Source organism: Strix aluco, chromosome 11 (assembly GCF_031877795.1).
Source record: "Strix aluco isolate bStrAlu1 chromosome 11, bStrAlu1.hap1, whole genome shotgun sequence".
NCBI classification, from domain to species: Eukaryota; Metazoa; Chordata; class Aves; order Strigiformes; family Strigidae; genus Strix; species Strix aluco.
In genome coordinates this window covers 3,308,932-3,336,063 of record NC_133941.1, presented here as the reverse complement: position 1 = coordinate 3,336,063, position 27,132 = coordinate 3,308,932, and the positions used below count along the sequence as shown (strand labels likewise).

The following is a 27,132-nucleotide window of genomic DNA, read 5'->3' as shown; positions in this document are numbered from 1 at the left end:
GGCCCTCTACAACTCCCTGAAAGGAGGGTGCAGAGAGGGGGGATGAGTCTCTTGACCCAAGGAACCAGCGCCAGGACAAGAGGGAATGGCCTCAAGCTGCGCCAGGGCAGGGTCAGACTGGCTCTTAGGAAGGATTTCTTTGCAGAAGGGGTTGTTGGGCGTTGGAATGGGCTGCCCAGGGCAGGGGGGGAGTCCCCATCCCTGGAGGGGTTGAAGAGTCGGGTTGACCCAGCGCTGAGGGATCTGGTGGAGTTGAGAACGGTCAGTGTGAGGTTCATGGTTGGAGTGGAGGATCTTCAAGGGCTTTTCCAACCCAGATGATGCTGTGAGATGGCTGACAGCAGGATCCTGCTGCAGGTTGTCCTCAAAGGCAGATCCAGACGCTGCCGAAGAGCGAGGTCCTGTGCTGCCGACACTGCTGGCACCCTGCGGCCGTTTTGGAGATTCTGCTTTACGAGTCAGTTGAGCTGCTCCAAACAGAGTTACTCTTAGACCTCAGAAATGCCTGTTTGTGAAACAGGCCAAGATGATGAAAATGCTTTGAGGTTTGAAGCGTACCAGCAGCACAGTACACACTGATCCACCTTAGTTATGTGAGAGATCAAGAGGAATAAGCATTGTCTTGACAAAACAAGCCTTTCTAGCACCTGTATCTTAGAGGCTGGCTGAGCTTCTTGTCCTACCAAATAACTGAGCCTGAACGGAGCCTGAACTGGGCTAGGCAAGACGTACTCACGGCCAGCGACCCAGCCACTTTACTACGTGTGTTTTTCAGTCGTTCCTACTGTAACCATGGGGTTCAGCTGGCGAACACACTTTCTTTAGCGGGGAGTGAAACTGGTGGGACTAGAAGATTTCACATCAGAGCTAACATAACACGTCTGAGACAGAGCTGCTTATCTGCAGCATCTCAGGGATTCTCAGCAGCCGCGTTTGAAATGCCTCGGTGAAACAGTGTTGGTATTAGTATCAAATTTATACGACAGATGTGTCTCAGCCATGAAACAGGACCCGTTGCCTTGGTCTGCTCTGTACTTCTGCCAGACAGGTCTGGCTTTGCACCAGAGGTGCTGGCAGGAGCGCCAGTGTCAGCAGTGCCCGTGGCTTTGCTGTGGTTGTGCTCTCTGTGCTACATCACAGTTGCTGGCTTAGCTAAACAGGAATCTGGATAGAGTTGTCTTGTCTGCTGTTGAGGCTCAGAAACCTCCTTCCTCAGGGCACAGGACCTGCACAGAGACCGGGGTGTGAAGCTGGCAGCGCATGCCCTGTGACACCTTCCATTTTCTGAAACGGCATCTGATGCATCAAGTAGCTGTTTGCTGTAGGTGACATTGAGTCCTGCACAGCAGAAAGGCCAAACTTGGAAGTTCGGGGCATGTTTTGTTAAGCAGTCATGCACAGAAGAGACTAACTGTTCAATCCGGGAGATTGTTGTGATTAACAGAAGTTGAGAATGAGAATCAGAAGAAATCTAAAGATTTCTGGAATAAATTGTTTCTTAAAAGGCCAGGTCCACCAGCAGGGCTGCACAATTTACTGGCAGTGCCTGTTCACAGAAAAACACCTTGACAAGACTATCAAAAGACTAAATTACAAAGGGTAGATAAACTATAACCTTCCTGAATTTGCTTTACGTAAACTTAAAAGATAAAGCCAACACTTCCCTTCCCCATTTCTAATACCTGCACAAGAAAGGACATAAAGAAGAACCGCTTTTTTTTTGGCGGTACTGGCCTGTATCAACCTAAAGCACATATGAAGTGATAGCTTTAACTGAGCCGTTGCAATTCTCAGGAGTGTGGCATGCACACAAATTCCATTTCATTCCTACATGCCCCATCAGCAAACCATCCAAGTTTGGGGTTTTTAGTTCCCCTCATATTATTGTCTGTTACAGCATCAGGTGAACGTGTATCTTCACAACTCCTACAGGTGACACCAGGAATGGCAGGGTCTCGGCCACTCACGTTTCACTAAGGAGATCAGCAACTGGGGGAGGGGAAGGTGGCGTGCAGAATCTAAAAGATCTACTGAAGAAATTACCAGAGTATGCAAAAGAAGAAAAAAACCCACATTTTGCTGCGTTTGGATGAAAGAGACAAAAAGACTTTTGTCAGCTACAGCATTAACTTTTCACAACTTGGAGTGGGATGGGTTTTATGTAACAGAGAAGAATGGATAGATGTAGACGAGAGTTTAACTCCAGCCTAACTCTTGGGTGAGACTGAAGAGACAGATCTGTACAGATTGCAGTGGGCAAAAGGTCTATTGCAAGAGCCTGGATTTGCCTACCCTTCTAAAAATTAATCACCAAGTATGAGAAAGACAGGAAAAAAAGCCCGAGTTGGGGTCCCATGAAACCATGAAATTTTTGATAGAGGATTCCCTCTCAAGACTAGATGAAGAAAAAGCGTTGAGAAGAGATGCGCTTAGGTGTACAAAAATAGGAAAATCCCAGATGAGAGGCCTGATTTCAGAAAGTGGTCTCAAATATACCTTCCCACAAATGAAGAAAAAGAATCTGATTTGGAATGAAGTAAACATACCTGCCCCAAAACACTCAGAAATGAGATACTCCAAAGGCAAGAGTTGCTGTTGCTGGTGAATTACCCAAAGAGCACCTGGGTTAGATGCTCTAGTCTTTCCATGTCTAAAATACCACAGGACTAGGCTCTGGGTTCCAGAGATTCAGATCATCAGCAGCTGCAATCAGAGCAGCCAGGAGTCTCTAACTGAACAGTCCTCAGCTATGGGGAAGTAAGGGCTGACAGCAACACACAGACCAAGTTATTTAAATATGATGATCCACTGCTCTAAGTCCCAAGTACGATAAGGGTTCTAAGGGCACTACCTTCTAGGTAAAAAACAATCATGTTCAGAGACTGCAAAATAAATAAAAGAAAAATAATTCCATTTCACAACTGAGAAATTAAGCAATGATGAAGTGGTCTGTCCATCTCTCAGAAAGTCACATCTCACCTTTAGACCACAGATGGATAAAAGAAGGGTATAATTTCAGCTCCAGTTACAAATACTGACCCCACATGCTACTTGTCAAGGACAACGCTTTACTCAGAGAAGAACTGAATTCATCTCAGTACGGAGGTGCACTTCACAAAACTGACAAATACCGTAACTCAGGGAATTAAGTAACTTCAAAAAGAGCTGAAGTAAGGCTTGGAAGCTAAATTAGTTCTTAGCACTGCCTAAAGCCTACACCTGCATTTTAGTGTGATAATACATTTATCTGAATGTTCAGCCAACCAGAATTATTAAATGATAGCACTTTCATCCCCAGTACACAGGGGCACTTGAGGCAATGCTGCTTAACCCATCTGTCCAAGGACGAAGACGCTGTCCCTTCCAGAGCCAAGATGCAGATAGTCCTGAATCCAAACCCTGGAGAAACCTGGATGTCTTCCAGGTCTAACAGAAGAGGGATACAAGCTCAAGCAATATCTGAATAACAATAAAATATGGTTTGCAGAAAGCTATTATAAGGCATTGATAATGTTAAATATGAAGGTGCAACTAACTTCGTAGACAAGTTTGCAAAGTTATCCGAGCCCATCATTTCCTACCAGCCAAGTGTTCAAACGTTTCATCTTCCTACCTGCATCTCTCTCAACAGCAGTGTCACAGGTAGGTGAGGATTCATTTCTCTGGGATACCTTTGCACCACTTCGTAGCACCTTCTCAAGTATACCTCGGCCCTCTCGAAGCCTCTCCACTGACGTTGGGACCATCCTGCAACAAAAACCCAGTAACCCCTGAGGATTGTTATTATAGAGCCGAGAGCGACGTGACCAACGCACAAGGGGGCTGTGGGGTCCTTGGTATAATCACAAGACAGTTTTGTCTTTAAAGTCCCTGCTTAAATTCATCAGTATGATGTTAGTGCAAATGCAAACCCCTATCATGGAAGGGTGGGATCAGAGACCACCAGCTCTCTATAGACAGATGAGGAATAAACTTCTGAACTGCTTTTGCAATGTAAATAACCTCCTGTGGGATTTTAGACTGCCAGTCACTGGCTACCATGATAGCACTGCCCTCAGAAAAAACAAAGCCTTTACTCTTTATCAAAAACATGGTATAAACATCCAGTTCAGTAGATCACCTGATTACAGGACACCTTCTCCCAGAAAAATTGTTTTGAGATTCAACAGCATTTTGAAAGTCCTGATGTTAAGATTAGATGCAGTTATTGCATAGATTACTTTTATTCAAGCTAAAAAGAAGCAAACCCAATGCCTTTCTGATAATACAGTGTCAAGACAGTACAGTCAGATCATGCAATGTTCCTGGAGCAGAGCTAGCTTGGCCATTTTGCCCATTAATGCTACTTTGTCCCATTTATTTTGTAACGTGAAAACTCTCCGCTCAAGGTTGGTGCTAGATCTTGTTCCATTACATATTACAAGTGTCTGGTCTGAGGGTGAAAAAGTGGTGAAGTGGCTTCCCTAAAGCCAATCTGTATAAGAAAAGCAGAGCCACAGACAAACCTCAGACCCCTGGGTCAATATTCAATCTACCATGCACAGGACCATCCAAATCTCTTTAGAAATATGTGTTTTAACCTGTAAGATAGTAGCACCTTGACCAGGGATTCACAATGCCTCTACCCTAGACACTGAAGAGTGTGCGCCTTAAAAATGCCTGAATTTAAATATTTAGTATAATATTAAATGCACTGCACACCATATAAGCATGCAGCTTAACACCATATTAACAGATTTCTGTATTTATTTTTTTCTTTTAAAATATATATTGAAAACTGTGCTTTACATTAGCTTTTTTATTTATTTATAAAATAAATAGCCCAGACATTGAAGTTCACCCCTCACTGAAGCAGAAGGGAGAAGGGGCCAGAGTTCACACCTCATGGAGGTGAATGGGGTGAGGGGGTGAATTCACACCTTCGTTGCTGCTATTGTTTTGCTGGAGACAGTTTTCTGCAAGGCTGGTTTTACTGGGCAGCAGCACATCTGTTTACATTGTGATGGCTGTATCTTGGCAACTGAAAGAGACAGAAACTTAATTTTTTTTAAATGAAAGCTATTGGCAATTATTGTAGAATTCAGCAAAAACCTGGACAACTCTAAAAATTAAGGCATGTAAATTTTAGTTCCCACCATTTTCTTCTGTCCCTAATATTGTATTATTGTGAATGTCTGGAAATGTATCTGAAATGTAAGCACTCAGAGTTAAAGATGAAACTGGTCACAGCTTTAACTCAGTAACATGCAGTTTCTAATATATTTTTTTAAAAGTAGAAGGTGACTGTATGTTTGTTAGCCTTGCCCATTAAAACACAGAAGAACAAGAATTTAAAATGCAGCAAATCTGCTCAATCCCATTTCAAAACGTTATCAGCATGGTTTCAACTTTATATCCAGTGTCCCAAAACAATACGATCTTTATTCCCACACAATACTTACTCATGAAACCATGTGAGAAACTGAAGCCAGAGCACCTGCTGAGGAGCAGCAGATGAAGCTCATAGAATATAAAACTAGAGCATGGTTGCCACCTCACCCTGAACTAGTTGTTTTTCTTTCAGCTAGGTTTCTCTTTCACCCTTTTACAGGCAGAAGGAAGTGGCACAGGAGGAGAAGGGCACGGGATATCAACACTTGCACAGAGTATTTGATTATAAAATGCTGATTATAAACTAATCACCAGCTGACTGCCTCAGCTGCAGCCAGTCCCAACATCTGGCAGAAGGTCACCTGGTAGGGTACTGTCAGAGAGGTACAAGACAAATGATTTCTATTAATCTCCCCTTGAGGAGTGACAGAAAAGGGAAGGAAACAGATCTTATTACTCCTGCAAATTCACCCAAAATGATGTTTCTCAAGCACTTTCAATGCAGACTTCATACTTCTCACTACCTTCAGCATTGCTGAGCATCTCTTCCCTTGCCATCCCCCTGCCATTACACGGAGCAGTGACACAGCTGTGTATGTGGAATATCAGCATTAAGGTAAGGCTTTCTGCACCAACAGAACTTGAATACAAAGCAGCAGAGCCAGTGGACTACACAGCTCCCATCAGCACAACATCCTGACCGTCACTGCATTGACACTACAATGCAATACTCTGCATTTCAGTGCTGCAGTATTTTTTTTGGACCAGATGTTACTATCAGGTTCAAAAGTTTTTGAAGACCAGCCTTTCCCCTTATCAAACCTTCTCACGGTAACATGGTAAAGGTGGGTTTTCCATGCCTTTGGCAAGCCACCGACTGCTGTCTGGTAACTGCTCTTCAAGCTTTACGTGCAAGGCACTAGGAAAGCTGAGTTGTTTCACTGTCCCTGCTTCTCACATGCAAAGCTTTCCTTCTGAATAGGAGTTGACTTAGTACCGCTCATGTCCAAAAGAGGTTCAGCAAGAAAAGACCTGGATTAAATTCTCATTGCAAGAGCAAGACCTTCAAACCTGAGACCGTAAATGTAAACTGGTGGAAGAGAGAGACAACTGTTTAACTTTGTATCTTTCAAGACAGATTTTTGATATCTAAACCAAGAACTAAAGGGCAGGCTGAGAAGGCTGCTGGTATCCTTCATGGTTGTTTAGCAATTCCAAAAGAGAACAATGCCAAGAGACCCGACTGAATCCATCCAGCTGCACAAATTGTTATGGAAACGCCCCTTGGAGAGTTTGGTCCTTCTCCGTGGAGCAATCTCAGACTCGCTTGGAAGGATAACACTCACCACCTACTGCTGATGTTCTCCTGGGATTTGCTGAGTGATGTTGAGGAACTAGCCCCCCTCGAGTCTGGTGGGCTGATGTCCTCTACATGAGGCAGGGAGGGATGAGAAGGGGAGAAGCCACTTTGTGGGGAGGACGGGGTTCGTACTACGGAGCCCGGCAGGCTGTTGCCATCTGTGTCAGTCACAGAACTGCTGCTGCCCTGTCGGGTAGGAGTCCCTGTACATCGCACTGAATCGCTGCCCTCCTTGGCTTCTTGTTTCCGCTTGCGGTATTCTAGTAGAGATACCTGTGAGAGAGAAATACAGCCATGACTCAGGGAATGCAACGGATGAGGATAGGGGGAGGAACACGCCCACACACCATTAAAAAAAAAAATCTATTTTTCTCAGTTTGCAGATAAAAGGTACAGTGGGATTATAAAGTCTTACTGAATCTGCAGGCACTCTGGAAAAAGAGCTAAGTGGTACAAATTCGGACCACTCATCGACTGCCATGCTCACCCACATTTTTCTCTTTATGACCAATACTTCAGCAGAAATATCTAGCTATTTGCTTCTCAACCAACCTGGAATTTCACAGTAATTCAGTATACGCTTACATATTCCAGCATCAAGCCTCTATACCCTCCTCCTCTCAACATCCCTCACTCTCTCTCTGGTTTGTGACGTTACATAAAATGTGTATCAGTACACCTCCAAAACAGGTGAGAGCCTTCTTCACAGAACTCTTCAGAGTCCTGTCCATCCGTACTAGTTCAGCCGCATTAATACTAAAACCTTGGTAAAGCCTTGCACAGAATTTTAACCTGCCTAAAGCAGGTTCCCGCTACGGTGATACCACAAACTTCCAGTGCTACCACCTCAACAAACTACTTTTAGAAAAGGTAGAATATATTTTGTGCAAAGCAGTCTCAGATTTGTTCAAAGACACGGACCAAAAGGTCCCAGATAATGCAGTCTCGTAACACAGGGCCAGCAGAACCAAAAATACACAAATATTTCTAGCTGAGCACTTACCTTTCAGTGTGCCTTCCCCTTAAGAGTTACTACGGGGCACAGACCCATAAAGGACTCACAGAAGGCAGCTCTGCTGAAGAATTTATCAGCTATGACTCAATGCCTATATAGAAGGCTTTACACGTTAAAATACTGAACAGGGTATTTCCAAAAGTAACTCAACATACAAAGGTTTTAAGATAAGTGTAACTTTAAAAGAAAACCAAAGGGAAAAAAATCAAAACCCTCCAGAAACGGAATCTTTTAGTCCCATGCGGGTCACCAGCATGCAACTAGAAACCAATATGCATTTGCTTTCTTTAAATAATATTCCTGTGTTTTTAGTTTCAAAGAGCTAAAGTTTAAGTAACAACCTTCATCTACTTTTCTTGCAATGTCAATATGTTTCCATATTAGTGGAAATACTCTAATATGTTCTAATAAGCAGCCCATGTTTTCTTCTGAAACATTAGACTTGCTTTTCTGGTAAGACCCTTTTCATCCTGATAAGTCACACCTCCACCCACTAGCACAGCTGCACTGCGTTATTGCTCTGGGTCTTGTCTCAGTTTAACAACTGTTTATGAAAGCTGCTAGCATCGTGCTCCCCTTTCTGTGCTCCCAAGAAGAGGTATTTTCATCACAGTCTTTTTCTTCCACCTCTGGCATAAAAATCTTACCTAAAGGGGAGCTCACTCTCTTTTTAACAACTTTTAGACTGTTTTCATCCAGGCACTGGATGCCTGGATTACTTGTCCAGACTATATTTTAGTTGGATTCTGCTCTCCTCATTCTCCCTGTCAGTCTTTCCCACTGTTCCCACCCAGGTTCCTGCAGTCGAAGAGTTTCTTTTACAAGACTACTTGCCTTCTTCCTTTGTGGTGGATTCTGGGGAGCGGATCTGACGCCTTCACAAGCCCTCTCACCGCACGGAGACATGGATCCATGCACCGTCTCTTTAAGCAGCCCAGACTCGTGTCTGCTGAAATATCCTTCAGCAGGAGAGCTGCAGCATCCTGCTTCCGAATTCATTGGCTTCCTCTCTCCCAAAGGAGCAGACCCCCGCAACAACCCATCTACACGTGGCATAGCGTTCAATGGGGAGAAGGCATACATTAAATTAAACTCTGTCCGAAAAGCCTGATCAGAGCTTCGTAGCAGCATCTGCGCTTCCCCACTTTTCCCTGGGAAGTTCATCTCTGAAGTAGAGTTTATGGAGGGTTGTGGAGCCAGATCTGAGGATCCAAAGCTGAGCAGCGACGGCCGTTCTGGGCAGGTGTTTGCACTGGAATCCAGGTACCCACCCTTCAAATCCAGGTCGGATCGGAGGCAGAGCTGGAAAATCCGAGAAGGATATAGGAGAGGGGTGGGAAGTCAGGAAAAGGGTCAGGCAAAGGTGGGGAGAGAAAATTAAGTCAGAAAGTACTCTGTACAATGCTAGTTTACTGCTTTCCAGTTCCTTTCTGATTACCCCTTTGGTCCTTTCCTGCACTTTTTTGCTCATTCCACAGGGGAATGATTGAGACTAAATAATAACCAGTTTAGCTGTCCAGAACAAGATGCTCCTTCCCCTTTAGCAGTCTCACTGCAGCAAGAGGATAAGGCTCAGCGCTAGCCCCAGGCAGTCAGTGAAGAAAACCCCAGCAAATTCAATTGCCTCATAAGCCCAAAGTTGATGTTAACACATAGTACTAGCTAGGTTCATTATGGGGAGAGAACAGAAAAGATCTGCTGTCTATTTGCTGTTTTATTAGCCAAGTTCTCGACTGTCCCAAGTCAGCCACTACTAACTTCCTAACAATAAAATGCTCAGGACCTCCAAGCCATTTGTTTTCACTTATTGTGAGCTTTGGAAATCTCTAACAATAGTACATTCATTTAATTTATACTGCATTTTTACATTTTACATTCCTTAACAAAGCCATAACGGCATCATCTTGGCGCCGTCACAGTTTCTGGAGCACTAGGCACTGACACAACAGTATATCCATTCATTTACTTGAAGTGCCAAAAACCCTCCAGGGAAACAGCATAATCATCTCCTTCACCATGTTAATATGTCAGGATCTCAGACAATGAGCATAACTGACAAGATTTCATCCTCTTTGCAGGACTACAGTGCTTAGGGAAAAACACTGCAGCACCAGGCACCAGCTCTGCCCTACTGCTGCTGCTGAGGATGTCTCCTCTGTTGTATTACAGCTCCAAATAATCTGCCACATTGGAGACGAGCACTATTTTCTACTGTGAAACAGTCTCTGAGCAAGGTATTTCACCTGATATTTTACAACAGGCCAGTAGGTAAACAATACACTACTTTCTGGCATCTTCTCAACTTTTTAAGTCTGTGGGTGAACAGGTGATAAGTCAAGGCTGAAGAGAGCAGCTCAGGTGCACCACTGTGTCCTCATAAGTCAAACCTGGTAGTGAATGCTTTCCCTTTCCTTCCCCAGTAGTCATCTTGCTGCTGCTGAGTAAATACCACACACCACTTATCTGCTGGGCCAGGACTGAAGTTGATTATGATATTTCCGGGGTCTCCAGACCTTTTGCCTTCAGCTCAGTAGCCGAGACATACCAAGTCTCCACACTGCTGTTTCCCACCAGTGTCAACAAGTAAATAATAAATTCCAGTCTTCAATTTGTTTGCTCTCTTGTGATAACCCTGAAAACTCTCCTCAGCCTTACCATGACTAATGCTCCACCCTTATTCCCACCTGCCTCTGCACTTCTCATCCCTCCCCTCCCACCATGGCCTCAAATGCACGCACAAACACACACGCTCCAGCCTCAAACACAGTTGAGATGGTGTGATAACTACCTCAGGTGACATGGACTCAGGCCTATGCGCAGGGGAACTCTCAGGGGAGGATACATTCTAGAGGAGGGAAAAGCATCTTGTTATTCATCTACTTCAAAAAAGTCAAGAAGCAAAACAAATTCAATTAAAAAACAAGTGCAGAGGTTAGCAATGGCTATTCTAAACAAAGACTATCCCAGGAACTCGCCCCAGCCTGGATGACAACGCTGTTGGTCAAGCGGTTTCTAAAGCTTTCTGGAAGCACAGAGACAGGACTGGTTTACTGTGTTTCATGCTATAACTTAGTACCCAAAACAGAGCACATAAATGTTAAGAAAAGAAACATCTTGTTCTTTATATTTCTGATGCTGTCAGAGTTTTCACCATGAAATATAGAGAAAGCCATTTATGGCGTTTAGTCTGAGAACATGGGAGAGATGGGAAGCCTGCGTTTGCCCAAAAGGTAAAATAAAATCCCCCAAACACTACAGTGAACTTACGCAGACATTATACTAGAAAACAAAAATGTCTCCTTCAATCCACTGTGGGCTACCTTTCCAGCTAAAGCCAAGAGAATAGGTGTGAAGAGTGTCAAGAGAATAGCTTTATGAAATGTCGTAACATATCATCTGAACACCTATCAGCGGAAGGCAGCGCGTGCATGTGATACCATGGTTGAGGCCTCCTTCCCAAGCATTTTCCTTTCCATGCTACTGAGCAGCTTAAAATAGAATCAGAAAGGAAGGTCTCCCAGAGGTATGTTGCTATCAAAGAAATATGGCAGGAGTCACTGCCCTCCTCAGAAACACTCAGAAAACTGAGGAATCTCAAACTTCTTAGCTAAAAAAGCTTCTGAAACTCCACAGAAAAAGTAGATGTATGTCATCACTCTTCTAGTCACTCCTATGAATATGGGAGGGGCTAAGCATCCTCCAATTTGTTTCCAATCTAAGAAGTCCCAAAACTGAAAAAACTCAGTCTGTAAAAACCCAACCAACCAGAGCTTCAGAAGCTTATGATACAAGCTCTTCAGAGAGCAGTAGGAAATCAATCAAAAAGAAAGTTTCTTAAAAGCCACAGCTTTCAAAAATGTATTGCCAGGATGTCAAGCGACATCCGCTCGCTTGAAGAAGCTTGTGAACTGATGGAAGAATCTTTCTGCTGTTCTCTTCCCACAGTGCCACAGGACTGCAGTATAAAACTTTATGCATGGGGAGATGTATTCACTCCAATTAGAATTGATGATAACCAAATGAAACAGACAAGACATTAAAATAGTGATATTATGAATAAGCTGCATTGGGGGAAATATAAAAGTTTCAACAAAGAAGCCTATTGTCTACTGAGCTGTTACACTCTTTTCAAGCGGAAAAAAGGTAAAAGGGGCAAATAAGTAATAGATGCCCAGTGAAATCCAGGCTTCCCATGTCTTACATATGGCAACAGAAATAACCAACACCAAGGTGGGACAGGAAATCAGTGACTAGACTGTGGAGGTCCACGGCAACACTGCCCTGATCTGCCATGTCAACCAGAGCAAAGGTAAGGATCGTTTCCAATCAAGCTCTGGGCCTGGAATGGTCTTTCATCTCTCTCCTCAACGCTCCACAATCTTCCCTGCTAACCTCTACAGATCTGCCTCTCAGTCAGCTTACCAGAAAGGGCTCTCCAAGAAAATAATCAAAGCACACTAAGCTAAGAATACCACAGAGGACTGTCTGCCCTGTTGCAAAAAAAGGGAATTTTAGTAAAACAACCCCTAGTATGGAGCAGCCTGTCACTGCACAAACTATTTTTTACTGGTTTTAACTGGCAGACTGTGAGCAGCTGGCCTGAAGAGTTCAATTTTTAAAAATGAAAATATGCAATGTTAGAAATGATATTAGGATGATCCCTATTCACAGGCACAGAGCAGTAACATGAAGTGGAAGGCCCTAGCTGGATGGATGCTGGTAACTCTCCCACAGAGTTTAGAGCAAGGGAAACCACCTACACAGCCTGCTCAGTACTTCTGCACATTTTTGCAAAAGGAAACTATCAAGAAATCAAAGGTATAAAGTATTTTCCTTCTACCCAATCAAGGGAAAGGAAAACCAAAGGATATAGGGGAAGATGATGTCAAGTATTTCTACCATACTTGGCATTACTGAAAACTGTTTAGGGAAAGAGGAGCCGAGGATTATCAGGCAGCCTTTGAGAAGTGAGCACTGTTGCACTCTTTGGAAGAGGCAGGAATTGGAAGCCACATTGGCACAGAGATCTGAAAAGATGACTAAAGAACACTGAAAAGCCTGCAATATTTGGGAGCTACTGTGCAGAAATGGAGAAAAGAATTAGGCTAATGTTACTGATAGCTATGAAGTGAGGGGAGGTTGGGCTGCAGCAAGGTTTGGCATTTAATACAGCAGGAGATTTGGCCAGAAGTGGAGTAGAGGAGAAAGGCAGCAGTGCTCCTGAGTCTGGCACTACGATGCTGCTCAGGAATATAGCCACATACTCAAAAAAGGAAGGTGTCCCTAGTGCTACCTCTGCTGCAAATATTGCAATTCCTCTCTTTTTAGCGCTCCCAGTCCCTGGTCAGATTTACCTCGAACTGTAGTGGAGTATTGCAGCGACTAGCAGCCAGAGAAGGGATCGGTGAGAACATGATGCCATAACCGTTGCGACTCTCCTCCTCTCCTGGCAGCGATGAGCAGGGTGTAGCCAGCTGTGGGCTCGCTGAGCCAGGAACTGAAGGGATGGGAGGCGGAGGGGTGACAGGAGACAGCGGCCTCAGCAACTTCTTAACATTTTGCTCCATCAAGTAGCGAGACTTCCATTTCTTCAGGGGACTTAGCAAGTCTGAAAAACAAACTGAGCTGAGCACAGGGCTAGACCATTAATCTTAACCAATAACCATATGCAAATCACACCCTGTCTCCTTCCCCCTACTCCCAGCCCAAATGGAGCCCACGAGTCTCCATTGTGACTACGAAAGATTCCTAAAAATTAAGTACCTCTGAAGTACTTCTATACCAGCCTTGAGACATGTCTGGATACTGATAACAGAACAATACATCATCAGGAACACACAGTGAACAAGGAAAGGAAATATTTCAACTAGAAGTAAGCACAAGAGGGAGCTAGGGGAAAGGAAGACAGGAAGGGATAAAAAAAGAGGAGAGAAGAGTGGAGGAGAGGGGTCAGAGGACATGTCAGTGTCACTGCTCTGAACAAATGACAGGCAGCTCAGTTATTACCTGAGCCTAATAGTTCCCTACAGGCTACGTCAACACAGCCCAAACATTTCACTCCCACAAAGGATTAATGCCTTTCCCTCAGGCCTACCCCTATTCAAAATAATATCTTTTTTTGATGCTTGGGGTTTTTTTAAAAAAAAAAAAAGAAAAAGGTATTCAGTAAATTCGGCAGTTCAGTTGTTTGCTTCTTCAGCTCTTGCTCAGGGATGTGTATTTATCGGTTCTGGCATTCTGTTCATTTCCTATTCATCTAACTTTTCAATAATCGATTCTGCATTATCTGTGTGTTGTCTAGCTTCCTGTCTGTTGTCCTTGGAAAACTGATCCCTGACTGGGCATATCTTCACCGTCTTTCTCTGTAGAAAGATTCAGACACAATATTTAACCATTCTGCTGCTTTACTCACAGATTTCAGCTTCTCCATCTTTGAGACTTACTTAATCATTCGCTTATTACATACGTGCCTGTGAGACTTTGCTATATCTTCCTATAGTCAGTAGACATTTAGTTGTCCATCTAACAGCATCCTGCTGAAAAGAGATGATATTGTACTCTTTTTTTTCTTTCTTTTTTCCCTTCTATTGGACAAATGATCACATGGCACTGAGTTTGATGATGCAAGATAAAGTGATTATTTTTTCACACGAAAATACTGAGAAACTTTACATATGCTCAAGCGAGAATGGGTCTACAGAAATTTGAATGAATGGCAAAGTAACATGCTCACCTGCCATAAAGCTGTGCCATCAAGCAGCAGTACACATTTAAGATCTCATCCTGTATAGCTGCATTTGTTATTCAGCAGCTTCCCCAGTTTCACTCAAGTGCCCACGCTGCCCTGATGGTGCTGAGCACTTACCTGTGTCATCTTTGCAGATGCTGGAAGAACTGCTGCTCTCGTTACTTTGGTATAGACATTGGGTTCTGTTCTCTTGCGGAGCTGGTGAGGTCTGAGTCATCCCCTCTTCCAGGGCTTGTTTGATCCAGCGCTGAAACAAAACGACACTACATAAACGTGCAACCCCTCCAGTACTTTCTATGTAATCTTGCAGGATGCACTCCAGCTCCTACACTCCTCTGCAGCAGGGCAGGCTGGTCACAACACTGACAGCACCTCCTTCGCCTGCGCTCAGACAGGAACCCCTCAGAGCTCAGCTGTTAGCACTGAGCTGACCACCTACTGTGATGGGGCTGACTATGTGCTCTTGAGGAGATTCCACGGATCAGCAGCCTTCAGCAACAACACAAAGATAAGTGAACAGCATATTACAAACAGATCAAATGCAATACTCTGGCAGCTAAAAACTATTAAAAGCAATCTTAATTAAAAGGAAGATAAATACGTTGAACTATCTTAAACCCCTGATTTTTGCAAAGAAGCTGCTTCCTGCCCAGGAGCACACCCACACCGTGCCCCTGCTCCACTAAGGCATATTAGAGCTTAATGTAGATTCTGCTCCAACAATGGCTGAGTTTAATCACGTAACAGTTCTTCTAGGACTGTGCTCACTGCCAGAGACAAGGAGCAAAAATATCCGATAAAATCCAAGCAGCAGTTTTCAAAGGGGCTAAAACAAGAAGAGAATAATAAAGGCAAATCTTTTATTCAGCTACTAATAAAAGAGATACAAGTCACAGTCGTCTTCTGAACACAGACAATAAAGTTTCACATCTCGTGCAAGTGAACGTGAAGTCTCAGCAAATCAACTGCTGCAGCGGGTGTACTAGCCCTGCCTCTTGATACAAACTGACTCCTGATGGCAGGCAGGAAACCTTTGCTTAATTTACTATAAAAAATAACTGCCACAATATAAGGGAAAACACCCAGGTGATTCAGTAAAATGACACCAAGCTGCGGAAAAAAATAAACAGTAATTTGCATTTGTGTAGTTTACCCAAAGGACTCACTTTACCAGCTTTTTCTTCTCCCAGAGAGGTTTAAAATCAGAAGTTTACCTTTCAGTAATCCACAGTTCATCTGCTTGCCAGCAACGTGTATCCTATTAGAGATACACGTATACATCTTACGATTCCTCAAAGATATCATGAAAATGCATCAGAAACTCAGTGGCCACAATCCTCAGAGTGAAAACTTCAATGTGAGGATGAAGAGCAGGTGACAGGATCTAGTCTGATGGCCTTCACTACTGTACAGCAGATGCTTCTTCTCTGTTCAATTATAACTCAACGGATTCCACAGTGGCCACCAGGAAAAGTGCGAAGTGCCAGCCAGTCTGGAGCACTTGCTATCTCACATGTGGCAATGTGATCTGACAGCCAAGTTGCTGTACAATGTGTGATTAACGTGAGCAGGTTATACAGTTCAGTTTCCTTGCGAGGTTCAGACATTGGCATGCTGTGGATGCAAACTGAGATCATCAGCTGAGGTTTTTTGGCATAGTCCTCAGTAGTTTAAGGAAGAGGCCTGCTGACAGTCCAAGAAAATACACACGCTATTTCAACAGCCTTTATAAATCAGCCTTCCTGACTGAGTAGTCAGAAGCAGACAAGACAAAGATCAGGTCTTGAGAGAGCCATGTCATCAAGTTCTGGGCCATTTCTAGATCTCAGCTGGCTGAAAAGGAGCTCTTCCTTGTGAGAGTTTTCTAAACATTCCTGAACACGAGAAGCAGACTTTTTCTACATCTCCAGACTGTTAGTGATAAAAACACTGAATGCTACCAAGTGTTTTCCATGAAAAAGCTGGGTAACTCCTACAGAGTGGATGAAACCCCTTACTAGAACAGTTATTGATTATTTACCTTCAAAAAGTAGAAATTTAACAAATTACTTCCTGCAACATCTATTACGGACCCAGAAGCTTTCACTATTTTATTAGTTATTGAGATAATGGAACAGCAGCATACTTAAGTTTTCAGATAATGCCAACCTGGGAGAAACAAGAACATGCCAGAAGACAGTAGTCAAGATTTTCCTACTAAATTGGGAAATGGATGGGGAAAAACAGGACACAGCTCAGCACAGGCTAGAACAAAGTACCATATAAAGCCAGAAACAATCACTTCTAAAATTACAGGCTAGAAAACTAATGGGTTGTTCTAACAAACACAGTAAATCACGAACTGAACATGAGTTTAAATCAACCTGTCAAAGAAAAATCTGTCATCATACTGTGATGCACAAAATGGATATGAGCTACAAGACACAGAGCAACTTGCTGCTTTGAAAATGTCCCAGCTGCAACACAACATCCAGTTTTGGACACGCAGCTTCTGGGAACATATGGACTAAAAGAAAGTCATCCATAGTGAGACTAGTTCATTCCCTCTCCAGCAGTGAGAATTATCATATGACTAGAAAATAGCCAAATGTAGCAAGAGATTGGAAGACTTGTTCCATGATAACAGTTTTCACTGAATTGTGAGCTCGCTGGCTAGTTGTACAGCAAATGCACCAAGCAGAGAACTCGGAATAACTCTGCCAGTTTTGCTCTGGATGCTTTTCTCTTTCCTGAGGCTGAAAGACACTGTTAAGGTTCAAAAAAGCAGCTTGAACCATGAAGTTCTTAGCTTAAATATGCTTGGGGAGATTGCCCAGGCACACGAAAACAAACATGGTTTTGTTCACACGAGTATATAAGAAACCATCAAAAGCTTTACCTATGAAGGAAATACCCAAGAGAGACCTTAGCTTCTTTTTGTAGGTGCGTGTTAGGGCATGAAAACAAATTGGCTGAAGGTGGAAAAGGTAAAGTCCAAAGTTTCTCTCTGGAAAAGCTCCCTCAAAGGAAGGCAAAGAGACCAGGACATGGTACCCGACTTTGAAAGCTACCAAGACTGGAAGATCAGAAAGGATTTCCATAAAATTAGATAGATTCTGACAGAAATCTGACTGAGCAAACCAACCTGAACTACTGTTTCCCTGCGGATGGGTAAATGCTACCGTTTACTGGCCACATACCACCCCTGGAGGAATGAAGTCCTCAGCTGGGCTCCATTCAGGCTTCCTGCACAGCCACAAGTTATTTGTCGTAGACAGACAAGTCTATGATCCCAAACAAAGAGCTGTGGGCTTGCTCTTGTGAACAAGCAACTCAAAGCTTTGCTAAACAACAAAGGCTCTCCAAAGACAATGGTTCTTGACTGAGGCACTGTATTCTTGAGGTCTTTTGCAACACTGTCCTGTTCCCGCAATGCCAACCACCCTCTGACTGTGAAAGTAGTAACATAAAACATTCTAAGGGCAACAATTAAACCTCCTTGAATTGCATGCGCTGGATAATAAACAGCCACTGCAGATTTGAAAGTACACATTTCTAAGAGGAGAGTCACAGAACAGTTGTTCTACCATGGTGAAAGGCAAGGATGAAGACTGAACCCTGGCTAGGAGAGGGTCAGCAGTCATAGCCTGGAGACTGATCAACACACCAGGCAAGGCCAGCTCAGCAGGAACACTTGGAAATAGGCTCAAAGAGGACACAACAACTTTACAAGGGTGTCACTAAGAGCTTGATGAGTATATAGCCCCTGAAGGTAAGACATGAGCAAACATACCTTTTTACAGGAGCTGTAAATTCCATCCAACAGAAAGGGCCTTCGACGTCTCTCGGGGTTGAAAGGTGAACCAAAACGAATGTAGTGTTTAGGTGTGGTACAAATTAGCGGGGAGTGGATGAGACCTGGCAACATATTCAGGGTAGTTGCCAAAACTGTTGGGTCTGTAGTAATGCGCAGAGGGCATTCAATAGGGCACTCCTGCTTTTCTGCTTTGTCATTCAGCCATTCGGTAACAAGATACTGAAGGAGAAAACACACATGTCAACGCAACTAGCACAGGTGAAGAAGAAAGGCAATATGGCAGAAAGGAATATGGGGAAGCAATGCTCAGGTCAGCCCACATGCTAAAACGTCCCCCCTCCTCAACAGGATGGAACACAGCCAGGACTTCCCTCGTCAAACCCAATTCTCATCTGTTGCAGGCACAGCAACAGGTAACCCAGTTCTACAGAAGTAGCTCAATTTTAAGCTCCATTCATCTTATTAGAAGGTTCTCCCAAAACTTGATCGCCTTGTTCAAAACTAGTTTCCAGCTGCAAGCCTACATGTATTAATGGCTAATTTATGCCCAGTATGTGGCAGCTGCTCACTAGGCTTCTGCAATTTTTCCTCCTTTCCCTTACAAGTTTCTCTCAGCTTGTACATTACAATCCACAGTCACATTCCCTCTTGGTCTTCAGTTCTAAGCTGAAAGCTAACTTCTTCTACTTTGTCCTAAACAAATACCCCCCCAACCTGTCATCCCACCCCATCCCAAAAAGATACTGCCACTGATTCCCACACCAAATGCATTTTTATGCCATTCTAAATTTATTTTTAAATTCCAACTAATCTTTACTACATAATGGCTCCACTTTTCTCTCTTTGTTCTCTTGCTGGTATACACAAGAGAGCCTTTGTTTTACTATCCTTCACAAGATGCAACACCCTGGTTATTCCAAGGTGGTTTTGTTGGGTTTTTAAGCAAGTCTCACTACACCTCTATGCTGCTTGATTTAAGGTAACTTTCTTGGTTGACAGTCTTTTTCTCCTTGCTCCTAAGACACTGGGAATATGCAGAAAACTTATTTGAGATCATATGCATCCAACCTTCTCTAATAAACATCCTTTCTTTTGGGCCCAAAAGCTAGTGCTCTTTTCCAAACTATCAGCATCTAGTTTTTAAATGGCAGCTACCCCACCAGAGTTGTAACAACCCCTTTTGCACGCTGCTGCCAAAAGCTTCCGCTAGCTTACTGCACATGGATCCAAACACATCAGCTCTCCCCATCTTTCTATTAGTACCTTGTTACCCTGTAGGAACAACACAAACAGCTTGATGTCCTCGTGGCCTTTGCCAGCCATCTCCCAAGCCTCCCATTCCCCTCCACACCAGCACTGAAACATCTGCTTTTTGCTCTCCTCACCCAGGGCTCAGCCTCTATCACCCAATTCCTTATGCTGCCAAGCCCCTCCAACCCTTCTCTCCCAGGGGCCCTCAGGCTGGAAGCAGTTTCTTCCCTGCATACACAAAACCGTGTCATTTGCCTCTTTCTAGACTCTCTGATGTACCCAAAAGTGAAATCCTTCCTGTTGCACCTGTACCACCCTGTTGGTATCTAAGGCCTACGTAGCTTGCTGTAAAGATCAGCTAATTTCTTTTTCTGATCTTTGTGTGTACAGGGCTGAGAGAAGTCAGATTCTGAACCACAATGAGGGCTCTTAGCCACTACAGAACAAATAAAACCAGTAAATATTATTGTATCACATAATTCCAACTATTCTGAAGAACTCTTTCCCCTGAGCCATCTTTTCCCTAAAGGCCACACAAAACCTCTTCTTCCCCCGCTCCAGTTTGAGCACTCGATCATATTTACCTTTTTAGTTTTGGGGTACTTTACTGCAGCTCGATTAGACTGAGAGCCTGCAGCCAGGACAGCAGTTGGGTCAGATCCCGTCAACTGTCTGCCTTCTCCTGGACCTTCTACATTGCTGACATCTGTTGTGGTTACTGAGCTGGCAGTGCTTCCTTCCTCTGGGACAGCCTGTGTGAGTTCAGCTTGCTGGGAACTGGCTTGTTTCTGCCTTCTCAGTCTTTGTGCTGAACTGGTCCGGTATCGAGAGAAGCGACTTTTTGGTCGGGGCCTGGAGGGTTTTGCTGGAGCTGGCTTCGTAACTGCTTTTTCAGGGACTGCATCCTACAATAGAAATTGTCATTAGTCCGAGCACCTCTAAGTATTCCTTTTCTCTGCATACAGAATCAAGGACTGAGATTTATTTATTGATACTACCTGACTTCAAAATCTGCTTGGACTCTGTATTGTCTCATAAGATGGCTTTGGGGACCCTTCTAGAACACTGGCACATTATCCTTTTGTCTGCTGTGTTCTTAAAGGGGTCAACCAGAACACTGGTCTTAAGGAAGAAAGCAGCAGTATGAAACTTGCTGCTTTTCTCAAGGCAAGTGCTCTTACTCCTGATCTGAGCTGACAGGTATCATTCCAGACAAGTATCTGGGCAAACACATGCATTCAAAGTAGACAGGGCCAAAAAAACCAAAGAAAAGGCGAAAGAATTCCTCAATCATTGCAGTTACACATTCAACTTAAGCTCATGCCAGCACAGAAGGGGCCCGCTTGGTGAAGGAGCCGGGCTTGTTCAGCCCAGAGAAGGCTTAGGGGGACCTAACAGCAGTTTTCCTACATCCAGACTGAAGCCACCAAGAAGCAGCAGTGGGGCATCAATGTACATACACTGGAATGAGAGGTTCAGACCAGATACAAGGTAAAACGTTTTCACCATGAGAACAGTCATGAATTGGAAGAGGTTTCCCAGAGGGACTGTGCAATCTCCATCCTTGGAGGTAATTCAAGACAAGACTGGCTAAAACCCTGGCCAAGCTGGTCTGACCTCAGAGCTGACCCTGTCTGACGCAGAATGGACTAGAGACCCCATGAAGCTCCTCCCAACCTGAATTATCTTATGATCAGATACGCTGCATGTGAGCTTCGTACAAGCTATTAAGCAGTCCTGTCTTTGTCTTACCACTACTTGTGAGGACCGTCGTGTGTTCACCCCAGTACTGCTGTTACTGTTGGAAACATTTGCAGCAGCAGCAGCAGCACTAAGTGCTGAACTTCCATCTTCAGTTTCAGGAGTCTCTGTTTTTATTTCCTCCAGCTCAGGAGCTTCAGAATTGATGTTGATTTCAGCATCAGTGCTGTTACGGTCTGATGGTTGCTCACGTCTCCTCTTTCTCTTTTCCAAGTTTTCAAACATGTGCATGATTGCTTCTACCTTCCTGTCTTCCCGGGACTAGAACACAAGAGTAAATTTAAGTCAGCACTGCAAATTATGCACATAAAGAGGAGGAGGCAAGAACAGATATGGGATGCAGCACAAGAAGGAAAACAACTGCCAAATAGCAATGACAAGAGCCAGAAAGGGGACAGAGAGAAGTAGTTCTTTTCAGATATTTGCATTTTTCAACATGGCAAATTTCCCAGAATAACAACAACACAATCATGTGTTCATAGAGTAACTAGAAGAACTAGACTTTGTTCTTAAATAGGACCACTTAGATACTACTGAATTATATTTATAAAATAACCACAAGGAAATGCGTAATTTTGAAGAACTAAAAACCATAAGAGAGAATAAATAGAGTGAAGACACGACTTGGAAACCAATAGACCTACTCGCTAATGACCAGACATTAGAAGCAAACAGAAGCCAGAGGCAACAGAAGTAAGTGAATCAGTAATTTGCAGCAAGTATAACACACCACACAAACTGACTAAAACGATCCAGATTCATTCCTTCCCTGATGTCAGGAGATCACCCAGCTCAAAAATCAAAGCTCTGGTCTAAGCAGCTTACATAGTGGATAAGAAAAACAGAACATGAGAGCACAGAGAGGCAAAACAAAGGTATTTATTAGGTAAACAGAAAGGACAGAAAATCTTATCACCTAGCTGTGTCACAAGTAATTGGTAATTATGCACGTAAAAGGCCCAGTACAATAATGCTGCAGTGACTGGCAAAAAACTAGGCTGAATCAAGTGAATTTTAAGAAGTGGGGTCAAGTGCCTTCTGAGACTTGTCATGGAGGAAAAAGTATCTTGAAGCACACAGCAGTACTCAATCACAGCAGCCCAGCCTTTAGTTTTCTGTTTGAAAATATTCGGCACACACAAGAAATTAAAGACTGAAAAAACTACAGATACAGGTATTTCCTGGTGCCAAGTATAGAAAACTGAATCTCATTAAAGGAGATTAATTGGTACAGCACACAGGAACGGGGCTTAAAGGCTCATGGGAAAATAACACTTCACTTAGTCTTCTTGAACTATGCTGTCCAAGAAAGAGATCAGCTTCCCTGCATTAAAATGAAATCTTCCCTCCAAGCTTAAGGCCAGCCTGATGGATGACTGCTCTTATTCAAATCTCAATAGAAACTGACTGCTTTATCTTGCCTGTTCTAAAAAAATCCATGAGATAATCCAAGGATCTCTCTGCTGAATGGCCCTCGGCTCTGCAATTTGCGGCACTATCTTAACATTTAAAGCCTTCTCAGGAAATTTACACATGATCCATATCGCTGGTTAGAGAAAGACGGATGATTTGATAAACAAGCGAAAACCAGGGAACTCCGAGCTCCAACATGTTTGTTGGCTGGTAGAAAGATGGGAGCACTTCTTTTTTTCTTCCTTGGGTTTTCGGTTGTTTGTTTTGCTTGGTTTTTGGGGTTTTTTCTTTTTCTTTTTTTGTTTTGTTTTGGTTTTTTGTTTGGGGTTTTTTTGTTTTTTTAAATTAAGTAGAGTCAGAACAGCTCCATTCACATGCATAAAACATTCTAATCCAGGGAGCAATTCCAGGTGCCGTAAGAAGCACAAGAAAAAAAAAAATACAGCTCTACTCAGTACAGAAGTCAGCTGAGAAGGGACTGTGTTATCAAAGATCCAAGAGCACTAAGAAATATTTTGATCGAGAAGACTGATTACAACAACAATTTGGGAGCATAAAGGGATTTCCTAATACAGAACATAGCAAATTTTGTTGACTTCTGCCAATAGTGCTGTTGGTCTACCTCTTACTAACTTTTGTCACTTGATCCTTATCCTTTTCCCAGGAGGCAACATGTTTATGAACCCATACAGGGAACAGATAGTTAACAAACCTTACCCAGCAAAACTCACCAAGTTTTAAGGAAAATCAGGTTCTGGTTCATCATATGATCTAGCTGAAGATGGCCCGCTCACTGCAGCGGGGGTGGACTAGATGACCTTTAAAGGTCCCTTCCAACCCAAACTATTCTATGATTCTATATGGCTTCATAAATTCTTGTAGTGGCAATAAGGAAGGGCAGCAGGAACATAAAAAGGGTACAATTACCTTTTTTGAATCTGGTGCTGATTATCTTGTTAATGGTATGTTTTAGACTATAGAATAGCCCTGAAAGTAACACTCAAACTTTCCATCAGGAAACAAATCTGTTGTATCCCTTCTAATCTGCAGTGCCCTGACATAAATCCCGTGATGTAGAGTCAACCTGGGTGTTGGTTATTTTTTGGTTTGTGTTGTTTTTTTTAAAATCAAATCACCGAAGACCACTGACAGTTGGAATTTGTCTTGAAACAAGTGAAATAACCAACTGGACCTGTCAGGACTTGCTTCATGCAATGACCAAAGGGGATGACACCCAGACTGAGAAAGGTACTTGCCCGTCGGTTATGGACCAAGGCTCCCTGTTCATCTACAGGCTCCTCTTTCTCCCCTTCTTGTTTCTCCTCCTTCTCTGCCACCTGAAAGAGAAGCCCAGACTGAGTGTGTCAAACAAAATCCAGTACTGTTTTAAACTTATCAAGATTCCTATGGTAATCTAAGGTGCAAGGCTTAAAAAAGGCCTCCTGCAGTTTCTTTTCTGAAGGTGCCAGTGCTGTATTGGATCAGATTCCACACCATAATGATAAAAATATATATAATGAAGTGTCAAGGGTTCTACAGGGTTTTACCTCATTGTCACTGACTGCTGCAGGTCCCTCAGGAACTTCCTCTGTTTGTTGACTGCTGTTCTCATCCGATGCAATGCCCTGCTGTTCCATTTCTAGTTCCTTTCGACGGGCTTTTCGCCGGCGTGTTTCTGCCCCAATCAGTGTGCCTAAAACAGGTGGAGGTAGGTGTTCTGCAGCATTTGGGCTACGTTTCTGCACAGGGCAATTCCGGTTCCCCTTGTGACACGCACAGTCCACTTTATAGTTGCTGCTCCAAAACACAAACATAATTCGTGTCACTCTTCATTTCTCAACCCTCCTACAGAGACATTCAATGCATCTCCTACTAAACATCTCACCACGTGCCAAAGCAAGGACAGCAGGCTACCTTATGGCCTCTATTGTAGAATATGCCAGCAGAACTGGACAGAATAGCCGGAAAATGCAATTCAGTAGAAAACGGAGCAAAATGTAGAATGCGAGGAAAGGGCTGGAGGAAGATGTCCAGTCCAGGAGGGCAGTGGAGAGCTCCTGGGCGAGGTGAAGGACTCACCAGATGTTGTACTCATAGTCAAAGGCGATGGTAACCTCTGTGTCCTTGGCAATGGTGGCAACAGCATAGATACACAGGTGGATCATCCCATCAGCAATCACATGACGAACCTTGTTAAACAAAGTAGAGAGAAACTAACATCTCCACAAGTTGCACTTCTTAATTGCAAGAGGGAAGCCTCCTTCTGCAAAGCAGCTCTTATCTATTCCATGAATAATTATCCTAAATTCTCCATAGGGAAAAGCCTGCTTCACTGCTCGTCTCACCCTGTGATTTTTCACTTAAACTTGCTACCACCTGCTTACCCTGTCACGCTGCAGCCAAAGGGAAGCCATAAAAGAAACCTTTTCCTTCCAAAGAAAAACCTCATATTCCCAAACTTTCTCATCTTCCAAGTATAAACCACCAAATAAGCAAGAGATGCAGAGAATTTATCCCATTTACTCCATTTTAATTTGACTATTGATAAAAAGGGAATGCACTAAGCCTGTATAAAACACGTCATGTGCAATTACAGTGATGGTGAAGAGAGAATTTACCTCTGCATTTGGAGTGCAGGAACGCCTGATGAACCTGGCATCATTACCAAAGGTGCGGGCATCAACACACATTTCAACGCCATTGAACTTGGAGTAGAACAGCACAAAGGGATATGGCCTGGGGAAGTAACAGAACGTCTCAATCCCAAAATACTCAATTCCCATGGCACTTATAACAGGTATCCCTCACTTCACTGGAAGCTGTGCTTCCATCAGTGCTATTGCTCTGGACGCTTATGCACTTCCAGCATCACAGTTTATCAGATCTACTTCAGAGGGTTTTGGTCCATAAGCAGAGCATCAAGCTGAGGTTGTATATTTGATTTCACATTTCTACAGATGGCACAGCTGACAAGGGCCCTGTAAGTGTGCATTATCCCTCAGAGACACTAGACTCTCTGTGCCATGATGCTCTCATACTAATCACTTCATAGTACTCTTACTTTTTGAAGAAATGCCCATTGACCTCGAATTGCTGTCGTAACATAACCTTCCCTCGATACTCAATTATAAGGGTATCTAGTGCCAAGTCTCTTGCTGCCCTCAGGATCTTCCGGTGCTTCTGAACCCGAGTCACCCGTCCCAGCTGCAGCTGTAACAAAAACCAGAGCAAAATATGAGAATTTAAACCAAAGGCCTCCAAACTGATGAACAATATTTTACCTACATGAAAAGAAAAATTACTCCAGTAGTAACGTACAGAAACTCTGCCAGGGGAATATATTGTTTATTCTGTAACAGTTTAGTAATGACCAATGACCTTGATAATATTTATCAAAAGCAAAGAGTATTTATTGCTTCCATTCAACAGTAAGTCCCACAAATCTATCACACCAAGTATTTCAGCCTTGCAGCTAGGAGGCATAACCAGACCTGTCAGCTGCTGCTAACAGGGAACTGCTCTGCAATTATGGCCACTTTCACAGCCAGAATAATTCAAATCTTCCCTAAATTGTGGGTTGTCACACATTCAGAGGAAAAAACCCACAAGTTTTTCCTTCTGCAGAGGACGGTAAATTCTAGCTAGCAGGCTAAAGACTTAATCTGGCAATTTCTGTCTCCATCCAGAAACTTCTCATCTGCCTCCTCAACTAGCGCTGCTGATTTTTTTTTTTAACATGAAGAAATACATTTTTAACTAAGCAGTGACAGTTTGCTGAATCTTCTTTATGTTGAAGTCTACCACACTATTACAATGGATTTTCCCAACAATGTGTCTTGACAGTATGAAACCACATTCTTTAAGCACAGACGTCCAAACACAACACATTTTACGGAATAATGGAAGGGATATTATAAGTGCTAGGGTATAGGAAAGACTTCTTCCATAAAAACAAAGTACTTTTCTTGCTTAACAGATTGAACCTCTCTGCAAGTAAAAATTATGTGAAGATGGCTGGCTGCCTCACCACAAGAGCTGTGCCTGCACTTTCCTAAGCATGCTATTCACTGCTCATAAGGACCTGGTTTTGATACTTTTCCGGAGTGAATGGAGACATAAGTGTTCTTACTTCAGTAATAATGACAGTCATCTATCTAAATTAGACGTGAACCACAGTATTTTATTAAAAGCAAACTCCCAAATTTTCCTGATAGAGCTCTCTTGTTAGACACAGCTACTGAGCAGCCTGCTCAAATGGGTAAAAATCACATTAGCTTAAGAAGGGGCTCAGTCTGGACAATGACAGAACGCATGACGTTCTAACTTTGTGAAAATTAAGTTAATGCCTTAAGGCAGCACTCAGCACTGGGAACCAAACAAAACCCTCTATACTGACTGTATAAAGTATTGAACCTTTT

The 27,132-nt window shown here is 43.2% G+C and overlaps 1 protein-coding gene across 3 annotated transcripts in view; it reads right to left on the bottom strand.

The window, feature by feature from the left end:
- Nucleotides 1-27,132, bottom strand: part of SETD5 (SET domain containing 5) — a 77,709-nt gene that overhangs the window by 11,380 nt on the left and 39,197 nt on the right. For 2 of the 3 annotated variants that reach the window (XM_074835672.1, XM_074835670.1), the window contains exons 9-22: nt 25,776-25,924; nt 25,333-25,450; nt 24,794-24,903; nt 24,262-24,508; nt 23,971-24,051; nt 21,293-21,562; nt 20,125-20,445; nt 18,266-18,508; nt 14,611-14,740; nt 13,100-13,353; nt 10,534-10,590; nt 8,580-9,047; nt 6,717-7,003; nt 3,614-3,747 (exon numbers count right to left, since the gene is read on the bottom strand). In XM_074835672.1, coding sequence (XP_074691773.1) covers nt 3,614-3,747; nt 6,717-7,003; nt 8,580-9,047; nt 10,534-10,590; nt 13,100-13,353; nt 14,611-14,740; nt 18,266-18,508; nt 20,125-20,445; nt 21,293-21,562; nt 23,971-24,051; nt 24,262-24,508; nt 24,794-24,903; nt 25,333-25,450; nt 25,776-25,924 — 2,869 coding nt within the window. Of the gene's footprint in view, nt 1-3,613; nt 3,748-4,919; nt 5,021-6,716; nt 7,004-8,579; nt 9,048-10,533; nt 10,591-13,099; nt 13,354-14,610; nt 14,741-18,265; nt 18,509-20,124; nt 20,446-21,292; nt 21,563-23,970; nt 24,052-24,261; nt 24,509-24,793; nt 24,904-25,332; nt 25,451-25,775; nt 25,925-27,132 lie in introns of those variants that run through there. The other variant, XR_012624659.1, reaches the window with a different exon arrangement.